Below are 12,223 nucleotides of genomic sequence, written 5' to 3'. Positions count from 1 at the left end.
GGTGTATACTTCCATGTACAGACAATTTCTAACAATTATAATATATAATGTGCCAGTCCTAACTACTTCGTCACATTATCAGTCACCTGAAGAAACTCCTGACCAGTGTCTTGCAGAAAAATCATAAAGAACATGGTAGCTAATGAAATCTTGCAATTACAATGGGCTTGATTCAATTCAGCACAATGCTGAATAGCCCCGGGAGGGAGCTCCCTGAGCTATTCAATTCACAGCGCTGTTTGGTCCGACAGTTGCCAGTTAAGTTGAAGAATGCCGGTTCTCGTGACTTAACATGGGTGTTTAGTCACGAGAACCGGCATTCTCCGACTAAAGGAAAACAGCCGTGCGGCCGCCACTTTTGCTGGATTTCTCCTCGCACCCTCGGGGGAGTGCAAGAAAAAATCTTTTATTCGGACCAAACAGCTTGGTGAATTGAATAGCTCCGGGAGCTCCCTCCTGGGGCTATTCAGCATCGCGCTGAATTGAATGGAGTGTGTTTGGGGACTAAGTTAGTATGGAGTTTCCCAAAAGGAATTCATTTATTGCTGGGTATGAAAGGTCTTTTTATGAACTGAAACGTTGACAACCGATGTTAGTATAAAATTGCTTTTTTGGTGAACTGAATCCTGGTTCAAGATATAGAAAGCTAGATAGACAGACAGACCATTAACTTTACCATTTGTTCTTTATTTGCAATGTCAGTACTCTAAAAAGAGAAATGCATATGGTTGTGTCATGTATGCATTGTTACAAAAATAAAATGTCAACTAAATGTCTTCTTATTGATTTGAAATCTCTGTATTTGTACACCACTATCTCTCTGCAAGAGCATTATAAAGCAGACTTATAGCCTGGTTCAAGCTCCCTAAGCTATAGATCACAGCCAATTAACCATAATAGAGTTACCTATTTTTGAAACCAAGTGAAAACGGATATGGCATTAAGACTGAAGAAGCATAGCTTCCTATTCCCTTAAAAAAAAATAAACTATAAAATGTCAGCCATAAACTACACAATAGCTACACCTACTTAACAGAAAATTATAATGACCCTAATAAAATCATACTACACTATGTTTTTATTTTCATTTGTTTCATGTAATACTGGACGAATATAGCGTATATGTTTTTATTGATCCCCTGTAGCCAAATTTGACAATTTACTAACTTTGTATAAGCTAATACTTTATAGAGAGTGCAATTATTTTTGTCTCTGTTCCATTAAGTCATTCTCACACTAGCCACGGCTGTGACTAATGGACGCCTGATGGAGCAAATCAATTGTTGCTCCATTCTGGCGCAAATGCCACAGGTGGACACATTTCCCCTCGCACCCTCCTCAGGTGTCGAGCAGAAATGTGCAGAAAGTGATGGTTTGGAGTTTTTGCTAACCAGGACTTTAGATTGTTTTAGCCATTTTACATGGCTAAACCCAGTTTATTTGGGCGCAACATGCATGAAAAATCATGGGCGTCCAAAACAATTTAATATCACTCTTTAGGCAGGAGATTGGGTGCAATAAAACAAATATTTCTGTGTAATGACCAACTCACCACAATTTGTGGTGTGGCCTCGCTTCATATAATACAATTAGGTAGGACCTCCTTTTGAATAATAAAAAGAGGACCTTTATGCCACTATTTACTTTTTTTGTGTGCCCAGTCTTGGCGTCTATTATACACAATAAATAATCTTTATACACACAGCTCTTGCAAATGCACACGGTTAGTATGCAAGAGGAAACCGCACAATCGCCCCATATGCATCCTGAGTTAGCAGAATGGGAAACATTCTTGTCTTTTTAATACAGAACATGGACAAGATCTTTTAAAGCCTGCAGCTTCAAGAGGAAAAAAAACAAAACACAAAATCATTTGTAATGCTCTACTGCCTGGTTATATACATGCGAATGTGACAGGTCCTCTTTAGGCAAATCATCAACCTATCTGTTCCAAGACTCTTTTATACAGGCTTCAAACAAGAATAGACTATAAAGCTGGTCATACATGCTACAATATTGTCATCATAAGTGCTTCAAAATAAGCAGATAAATGATAATTAAATTCAACTTGATCGGATGCTAAAAACGCCCACCTACCAATAACTAGTAGGAACATTCACAAGAGGCAATATTTGAGACATAAGTAAAAGCCTTCCGTAGATCTGAAGCGATCCCTGTCACAAGCAGGCAAGTGTAATATACAAGCTGCAGGGGGGGAACTTCAGGGTAACCATTTTTTTTTAAAGTCAACCTCACATAAATAGAGCCCTGTGGATCTTTCCAGAATAACCTCCACAATTCCAGAAAATGACATGCCTATTCCCACTTGACACCTCTGCTTATTCTCCAGACGTAACAGAACAGAACATTGTAACTGTGAGCCATACGCAGCAAGGGTCAGTAGTAGCTGACGGAGCAACTGCTGGTTGTTCAATCATTTGCTATCAACATCCCATCAGCCCAACTCTCTCGGGAGGTGCAACTAGGGTCTTGGATAAAGAGTCTTGAAATTACATGGAGCCCAGGGGCTGTTCCAGCTGTTTCTCCCGGGGCTCGTCTGTTTCGCTTGGTTTGGGCGGAGGGCACCTTAGGAAAATATTGCTTACCAGCTGGTAGTGCAGCATTAAGCAGTAAGTCATCCACATACAGAAAAATGATAAAGTGTTGGTCTGTGGAATTCCCAAATTCATATTCTCCCTTCTAAATAATTTCAACCTTTATGAGTTTGACAATTTGAATCCCAGTTTCATGCTCGAAAGTAACTGTCCTCATAACCTAAGTGCATTAAACAAAGAACTACTGAACTCATGTAGAAATTACTTCTGTTACTGCAGACATGGCATCAGAGAGCATCTGAGGTATTCAAGCATTTATTATATAGAGGATACAGTATAAAGAAGATTCAAATACACAAGAACCTCCGGTGATATGATTTCTGTAATGGTAAGAGACAGAAACTGATAAGAGACACAAGAACAGGGTACTTTACAATATTATTTTTTAAAAAGCCGCAAACAAAATGGACAGAGCCTTCTGTGCTTAAATTAAATGTTGTATTGGTCATACTGTAGCAGTTTAAGATCGCAGGGAGCTAAAACACCAGGGGCACATTTGAAGAACTGTCACAAAAGCAGTTTTGTGACTTGGTCGCGTGAGAACATAAGGAGAGACATTGCTCTGGCTAGGGTTCTCCTTTATGATAACTAAATTAAAACTCTCCTGCAGGTTAAAATTTACCCAGCACCCTCATGATTGTCTTCTAGAGCTGACACACACATCGCTGCTCACTGTATGCCCACCAACTCACTTTATGGAAACTAATTGTGCCTGACAGCCACGACTATTGGAAAAAATAAAGCTGCTTATGGTACTTGCAGTCACCAGAGATGGATGAAATCTGGTTGCCAGGATTATAAAGTGTATGCTTTATCGGATTTAAACCTAGGACTCAAGTTGGATGTATGAACTTAATTTCAAGCAGATATATGACAAATGTCTCACATTACTATACTGTAATAGAGGAGGACATGGGTCGAATCGCTGATCCGATCGCGGCTGCAATCGCGTACGCAGGTCTGCTGCGAAAGTATGCTAATATGTGCAATTGCAAAGCACTTGCACGGACAACATGCAGACGCCCACTTCACCTCTCGCACATCCCTAAAACCATGCAATCCAGCCAAAACATCAGTAAAATCATCGGAGCCGCTCGCACATTCACAGCAGGTCAGACCTCACATGCTAACTTTCCTGTACGCAGTGAGCACTCAAGCTGCGTATGCCATTGTAGCGACTAATTTATGCACGCCCCTGCAACGGCGTTCAAACGTACTGGCACGTCTGTGTTTCTCCGACCACCCCCCGTCACCACCCCCAAACAGTACTTCCTGTCAATCACTCTGCAATGGGACTGTGTTGTCACTGCGATCACAATCCTGATCACAGTGGGGCATACGCAGTACGCAACAATATGCCATCTGCGTACGCAATCTCATCAGTGATCCTTGCTGAATCAGGCCACATATTCCTTCCGCTAACTTCTAGTATGTGGTTTCTTGCTTGCCTCCACTCCTGTTGCTGTAAATATTCCCAGGCAGATTCAATGACGTGTAAGGTCCCATTGCACCCATGTGTGATGTGCTTCAGTGCACATTTCTGAATATTGTGGTACTAAGAACATTCATTATTTAGCACCTGTAACATCCCGCGAAAGGGTCCATGCTGATTCCTAACTGAATCAGCTCTACTGATTTATGGCTGACCTACTGACAAAGAAGCCCAAACATATGCTGTGGTGCCTGGCAGTGTGTTTAAAATGTGTGTGTCATTGGCAAGGATGCAGTGAGTCAAAGCTCTTGATGATCATGTACATACATAGTGAAACCCTGTTTAACCTTTCAGTCCCAGGCACCCTCACCCAATTTAACTTCAGGTTCCAGTAAATCAGTGGAAACCCCTAATTACAGTAATCTGATTGGCAATAAAACAGAGGATACACGGAAGTGAACGGCTCACATTTGCTAGTGAATTCTAAAATGTCTATTCGGTGGTGGCACGATGTGCTGCAGAAATGGTTGGAACGCGGGCACCTTGCAGCCAGAAACAATTCTGGACAAAAGTAATTCTCTAGGATGAGCACATATGCATATTACAACCACACATCCCAGATAATGGAATAGCCCCAGAAGAATGAAACGTTCTAAGAGCTGCTATATTATTTTTGTATCAGTCATGAAATTCTATATTGTATATCCAATAAAATAAAACAATAATTAAATGTTAGTTGTCACTATACAGTACACGTGTAGGTAAGCAACTGTCAAGTGTCAGTGTGACCTTTTTTAGGTCACCCTCAAAATTGGTGGCTCCCAGCAGTGTATTGCAAATGGGAATCAGCAGACCCCACAAACAGATTATGGGACCCAAATTTAGGTCATAAGCAACAGATTACATATTTATGATTAAAGACAACTTTTGTTTTATCTGCCAAACCTTTACTTTGCAACAGTCCTTATAACTATGGTTGATTTCTAAACTTGTTTTGGGCTACTGACATTAAGCAATTTGCACTAGATATTCCTTAATATGTATTTTGTGTAAAATAGATGTAGCACTTAATAGGAATTAACGTGGAAGTAAATGAAATGTGTTTGTGTTACACGTGTACCATACCATTGTTAGTTTCAATATGCTCTGTATTCAGGTTTAACAGACTCAAAACCAGGATGTAAAAACAATGAAACTGATTAGTAAGCCTGATCACTCTGCTTCTAGCATAGCAATGCCAGCTACTAAATATACTTTCATTTGGCAAAGAAGAAAAATTACACTGGAATTAAAGGCCATTATATAAAGCATATACTGATCCACAGGCCATCTGGTAAATGTGCTCTTATATATCTCATCAGGTTCTTTTCAATATACTCTAAACATACATTATTGGATAATTATCTCTATTATCAAAAAAAAAGCTAAAAATTGGCAAAATTAATTTGTGTATCAATCAGTATTAAAGGCTACATCTTAAAGCTCCAATGAAGTACAAGCTCATGATTAATTTAACAAAGTTTTTATGATGTTTAACAGCATGAAAAGGCATTAAATTGATATGTTAAACACTAAAAACGCTGCAACACTATTCTCTCATTCAAGCGGGGGTGTTGCCCAGGACCCACACGCAGCAATGGGCCTGATTCAGAGTTGTACACTATTGCATTGCTGTTGTCTTTGGAAGCAGCAGCAGCGATGCAAAAAAAAAGCTAGTGCTACAGGAGGCGTCTGAGGGCTAATGATGCCATCTGCCAGCATTGCAGATCCGAGCGCTGGGTCCAGATCACCATCAGGCAGCCATCGGTCATCTGAGTAATCTTAAAATTACTCATAATGGCCGCCATGAATCTCCTCTGCCGGGGCCACGAAATCTGCATCGGAAGACGCAGAGCCTGGCCTCGACATGCCTACAAAACGGGGGCAAGATGCGGCTTAGTTTCTAGAACACCACTTGGGTGTTCCCCTATTTGAAGGGGAAGCAGTCGGGAAGCCGACGGACGGAATCCCGACCGCCAGCTTCCCGACTATCTAATCCCGGCGTCGAAATCCCGACGCCTGTCATTAGACCTAACCTAACCGGCTAACCGATCGAAGGCAAGCCGGGCGCGGACAGCCAGGGTGGGGGAGGGTTAGGTTTAGGGCTCCTGGGGGGGACTCAGGGTTAGGCACCCCCCCGGGGGACTTAGGTTTAGGCAGCAGGGAAGGGGGGGTTAGATTTAGGCACTTAGAGGGGGGATTAGGGTAGGCACTTGGGGGGGAGGGGTAGGTTAGGGTTAGGCACCCCTAAGGGAGGGTCAGGGGGGGGAATTAGGTTAGCATACTTACCTTAATGGACGATCTGGATTTCCACCTCTGTTGGGCTGTCAGCAGTGGTAAATCATGCCAATCCCATTTGAAGTCCTAGATTGTCACACATGCAATGCATTACTATGAGAATGGTCTTTTTTGGGAGACCAATGCTAATTTATTTAATTACATATGATTTAAGAAATTTAATATTCTTTCACACCCATTATAACATGCTGCACAAAAGGCTTTCAAAAGAAAAGACTGTTAAACACTAATTTTCAACCGACATACATGTTAAAGCCTGTGTTGTTTTCTGCAAATGTAGCAATCTTTTGTCAAGGAGTAATGTTGTATTTAAACAAGCAAGAGTACACAGCCATACAATGTTTTTAATTTAAACTTGAGAGAGATGCTTAATCATATTACACTATTTACAGTATCTATACGTTAATTACTTAGGACTTCGTTGAATAAACAATGTCAAGTTCTATAGAAATGATTACACCTGGATTTTTATTGTTATTGTACCCATGTCTGCACACATAGGGGATGATTCTGAGTCAGACGCAAGTTTCAGTGCAGACGGATAAAGCACATGTGCCAAAGAAAAACAAAAAGCAACCGCACATGCCCCAAACCAGACTTAAGCACACAGAGTTCGCTAGTGCATATGGATTGGACCATCCTTCAACAGACCACGCAGTCCTTGAAATGGTGTACAAATAGGGAATAACATGCTATACTAGCATTGATGTATACTGTAGGCACAATTAGAGGCCACGGTGCCCTTTATGGAAGCACTTGTTCTGTGATGCTTCAAGTCTTCACAGAACTTCTCCATACAGTTTTACCAATTGTACAGTTTACAGTAAGGGGTTAAATCAATTAGGTGCAAGATGGGTTCTGCGAGCCGTTCTCATGGCTAACTAGCACTGCGAATTACATTTGCAATTAAATTACAAACTCACATTAATTTTTCAGAGGTAATTAACTTTTTGTACGCTCCCCCGTGGGCAGGTGAAAGGGTAGGGAAGTCTTAAGGTTAAAATATAGTGACAGTGCAGAACCTCTGCTACACCCCTCCCAATGAATAATCATGCACTTGAAGGGGTTCAAATACCAAAATCTGGCCTATAGATACATGCCAGTGTTCAGGTGAATTTCTCTAAAAAGCTGAATGGGTTAAATGATGTGGGACAGGTACGTGGAGGTGTAAATGATGTGGGACAGGTACGTGGAGGTGTAAATGATGTGGGACAGGTACGTGGAGGTGTAAATGATGTGGGACAGGTACGTGGAGGTGTAAATGATGTGGGACAGGTATGTGGAGGTGTAAATGATGTGGGACAGGTATGTGGAGGTGTAAATGATGTGGGACAGATATGTGGAGGTGTAAATGATGTGGGACAGGTATGTGGAGGTGTAAATGATGTGGGACAGGTATGTGGAGGAGTAAATGATGTGGGACAGATATGTGGAGATGTAAATGATGTGGGACAGGTATGTGGAGGTGTAAATTATATGGGACAGGTATGTGGAGGTGTAAATGATGTGGGGCAGGTATGTGGAGTGTTGTATTGATGGGAAATTGGTTTTTGAACATGAGAGGAAAGGTGAAAGTTGCTTTCCAACCTTTTACAAACTCATATGGAAACACTGAAAATTTACTATTTTGGGTACAGATATTTTTCTGTACCCAAAAAGCTGAATGGGTTACATGATGTGGGACAGATATGTGGAGGTGTAAATGATGTGGGACAGGTATGTGGAGGTGTAAATGATGTGGGACAGATATGTGGAGGTGTAAATGATGTGGGACAGGTATGTGGAGGTGTAAATGATGTGGGGCAGGTATGTGGAGTGTTGTATTGATGGGAAATTGGTTTTTGAACATGAGAGGAGAGGTGAAAGTGCTTTCCAACCTTTTACAAACTCATATGAAAACATTGAAAATTTACTATACAGATATTTTTCTGTACCGAAAAAATGCTGGAAATAAAAATAAATAAAGAAATGCAAAAATCAGCAACTGATACCTTTTAAGAACCTCAAGTACTTTCCACTGACAGCAGCCTTCTTTATGGTACTGCTATCTCAATTGTCACTTTAAGATCCAGGATAGCAGCCCCACTTTTTAATGTACTTCTCCCAGGTAGCATTTTGTAAAAAAGTCACACACCCTCACAGTGGGTGTAATAGGTATTACCGCTGGCCGCATGGCTGGCGGTTCAAATCCCGACAACGGCAGCCCGACAAGGGTGCAGATCCAGATCGTCCCTAAGGTAAGTATCGCTAACCTAATTCCCCCCCCCCCTAACCTCCCCCCAAGTGCCTAAACCTAACCCCCCCCTTCCCCGCAGCCTGAACCTAAGTCCACCGGGGGGGGGGGGGGGGGTGCCTAACCCTAACCCCCCTTCCCCTAGCCTAAACCCTAACCCTCCCGGGGGGTGCCTGACCCTAAGTCCCACCGGGAGCCCTAAACCTAACCCTCCCCCCCCAGCAGCTGTCCACGCCCGGCTTACCTTCATTCAGTATGCCGGGCGTCGGTCTTCCAGCGTATATGGTTAATGACTGGCGTCGAGTATTCGATGTCTGTCATTAGTACCACGCCGGGATTAGAAAGTCTGAAAGCCGCCGATCGGCATTCAGACCGTCGGATTCCAGACTACATCCCCTCACAGTGAGGACCTCATTCAGAGTCGGTCGAAGCGGCCGCACGGTCGTACGGAAAAAGGGGCCGGATATTCAAATGATTCCCTCGCAAGTTGTGTCCCTAAGTTCGGATCGGTAGTTGGCCACCAAGGGGAGGAAGCGGTCGGAAGACAAAAAAATACGCCCCCTTCTCGTACGCATTGCACGTCATCTCCAGGCATATAAGGATTAATCGAGACCATCGGCACTGTTCGTAGAGCTTAACGTTGACCAAACCCTCTCTTAAGCTCTACGATCATGTCAGTGTAAAAACCTCCCATGTCATGTGCCATGACGCTACTTTGTTAATTATGCACTCCCATAATCCGTATGCACTCCCATAAAACGCCGTTCGCATAATGAGGCATGCCTGCGTTCAGATCTCCACTCCCCCATTTTCAAGCACCTTCCCCTGTTAGCACCCACAAACGCCTCCATCTGTCACTCAAACTACCGACCTGGCTGTGTTCAAGGAGAGAGAAATTTCTGATCGTAGCGGCTAGTTTGCGCTCGCGCATTGCAAACTTTACGCATGCGCAGTATAGCGAACATCGGTGGCGTACGACCGTGCGGCCGCTTCGACCGACTCTGAATGAGGCCCTGAGTACCTCAAATTGGCATTTCTAAAAGGATCTCACATTTCTCGGGGGCGCGCACTCACGCAATGTATGATAGTTTCACTAAACAAACTCACTTTTGCAAACTCGCTCCTAATTGACTTGACCCCTAAGAAGAGCATTTTCCCATGTACAACAAACCACAGACAATAATACATATCTCTTCCATGAGAATGTTACTGAAATTGGGAGGTATACATTGTGGAGAGCAGCCAAACAAGATGAACATACATGTATTAATAGTAGCATTATACTAGTCCATTACCCTAAGTGACAGTTAATAGTTACACATATAGTGCTGCTTTGGGTGTACTGTATTCTAAACTCATCTTTAATATATAAGTTATTCTAATTTCTTACCAAGAGGACGGAAATAACAACAGAACACTGACTGAGAAGGAGAATGCATGCCATGTAATCAGGTGCTGCCTGCCGCTCTCCCCAACAGCCTCTATTCACCACTAAGGCCACATACATGTCTATAGCATGTCACATACACATGTTCATAGCATGTCTGGAGCACATTTGATCTCAAGGCTGCACAGAGAAACGTCATGGTGGCGGCATGTGGAGTATGTAAGGGAAGGGGGAAATCACCATGACATCAGTGACGGAGCCCCCACCCCTTATATACGTACGTACACGGCGAACTGAGGTGTGAGGCTCGTCCGATGGGGGGAGACACCGATTACCCAGAACCCCACGGGGCAACCAGCTGGTGTGCCCCTCCCCCGCTCTCCCCCCGGTCACACAACACAGCAGCCGCCCCCGTGTATGATGCTGCGCAATGCGCCGCCGCTCCCGGCCTCTGACACCCAATTAGGGCGATTAGTGCAATTACTGAGTCTCTGGGCATAGAGAGAGGAGCCCGGCCTAACAGTGTACAGCGGCAGGCCCCTCTGGCATATACATAGACACTATGTACACACACGTATGTATGTATGATATAGAACATGTTACACAGGCGGTACTCACCCGGGTCAGCTGGGAGTGCGGCTCGCTCCGACCGGAGGACAGGGAGGACCAGAGGATGAGCAGCGCCAGGAAAGTGGCCAGCACCAGCAGGCTGCGCAGGAGGAAGCCGGGCTTCAGCCTCATACTTACTGCCGCTGCTCGGAGGAGGGGGGGAGGGTACCGTGCCGGGGGAAAGTCACAGGAGGAGTGCGGTCACCCTGCCGACCGGCTGCTCCTAGCCCGCTGCTGCCCTCACACAGCCCACCGTATGCACACACTGCACAGTCACACACTACATACACACAAACTGTACAGTCACACACACTACATATACACAAACTACACACTACTCGCCAGTATACTGTTGCTGTGTACGGCTCCTAACTACCAGCCCCTGTCATGAGATGTCTGTGCCCCGGCAGCAGAGCACAGCCTATATCACACTAGTGCCCCAGTAGAAGCACAGCCTATATCACACTCAGAGCCCCAGTAGCAGAACACAGCCTATATCACACTCAGAGCCCCAGTAGCAGAACACAGCCTATATCACACTCAGAGCCCCAGTAGCAGCACACGCAGAGCAGAGCACAGCCTATATCACACTCAGAGCCCCAGTAGCAGCACACACAGAGCAGAGCACAGCCTATATCACACTCAGAGCCCCGGTAGCAGCACACATAGAGCAGAGCACAGCCTATATCACAATGTGCAGCAGCGCTTAGTCCCCCAGTGACCACATCCTGACATTGACCAGATGTTACACACACATTCACATACACACAGGTGTACAGCAGCAGCCTCTCCTGTCTCCTACACACACCAGCTCCTCTCTCCTCCCTGTCCCGCTGCTGCCCCCTGTCTCACCCCGCCTCTGCCAGACATAAAACTTTCCTGCCCCCCTATCCCTGCTGCCGGACCTGGCTGTGTCCTCTTCAGCGTGCCTACCTACTGTACACCTATATGTGGCTGCCTTATCCCTCAGTCATTACTCCCGCCCCTCCTGTCTCTTTAATAGGTGACGTCTGCCCCTTTCCCTGTTCTGTCAACCCTCAGGGACTTTATCACTCTCTCTGAGTGCTCATATCATTTCTAGGGTGAGTATCACTGACCCTCCACCTTATGGACATGTCACACTGGTGATCGTGACAATTCCAATTTCACTCTAGATTGTATTAACTTTTTTTTAAATATTTTTAATACCTCTTTCAGACATTTTGTTTTACCTTCTCAATTATTTTCCCTTCCACCTTTATCTTGGGAAGCTAAATAACCAGGATATATACCAGGAAGTCCACATATGATAGATCTACGTGGCTGTTAAAGCAAAATACATTTTCCACCTTTAACCACCCCACCCTGCCAGGTGAAAGAGCAAATTCTAGTTGTCATCTGTACCTTACTAGTTATAACATTCCTGTGAGCAAACAGGGTGTGCTCATGACACACAGTTGTCAATTGTAATGACCTTTAGAAATATTTGTCATAATTATTACAAAACATTTTTCATATTTAATTTTTTCATATCTGCTACCATTGTAAAATAATATCCAGGACTATGTACTATATTAGTAAGCACAGCAAGGGTTTCAGTCAATAGATCTAAATTAAAATGTCGACAATGT

The 12,223-nt window shown here is 44.0% G+C and overlaps 1 protein-coding gene across 3 annotated transcripts in view; it reads right to left on the bottom strand.

Annotated features, from left to right (window-relative positions):
* Positions 1 to 11,063, bottom strand: part of GALNT7 (polypeptide N-acetylgalactosaminyltransferase 7) — a 155,059-nt gene extending 143,996 nt beyond the window's left edge. For all 3 annotated transcript variants that reach the window (XM_088448463.1, XM_088448462.1, XM_088448464.1), the window contains exon 1: positions 10,623 to 11,063. In XM_088448463.1, coding sequence (XP_088304589.1) covers positions 10,623 to 10,745 — 123 coding nt within the window. In that variant the 5' untranslated portion in view covers positions 10,746 to 11,063. The remainder of the gene's footprint in view (positions 1 to 10,622) is intronic.
* Positions 11,064 to 12,223: the final 1,160 nt, after the last annotated feature.

The sequence above is a fragment of the Taudactylus pleione genome, unplaced genomic scaffold, assembly GCF_031769625.1.
Source record: "Taudactylus pleione unplaced genomic scaffold, aTauple2 ptg000021l, whole genome shotgun sequence".
In the NCBI taxonomy this organism is placed as follows: Eukaryota; Metazoa; Chordata; class Amphibia; order Anura; family Myobatrachidae; genus Taudactylus; species Taudactylus pleione.
This window is presented reverse-complemented; position numbering and strand designations above follow the sequence as displayed.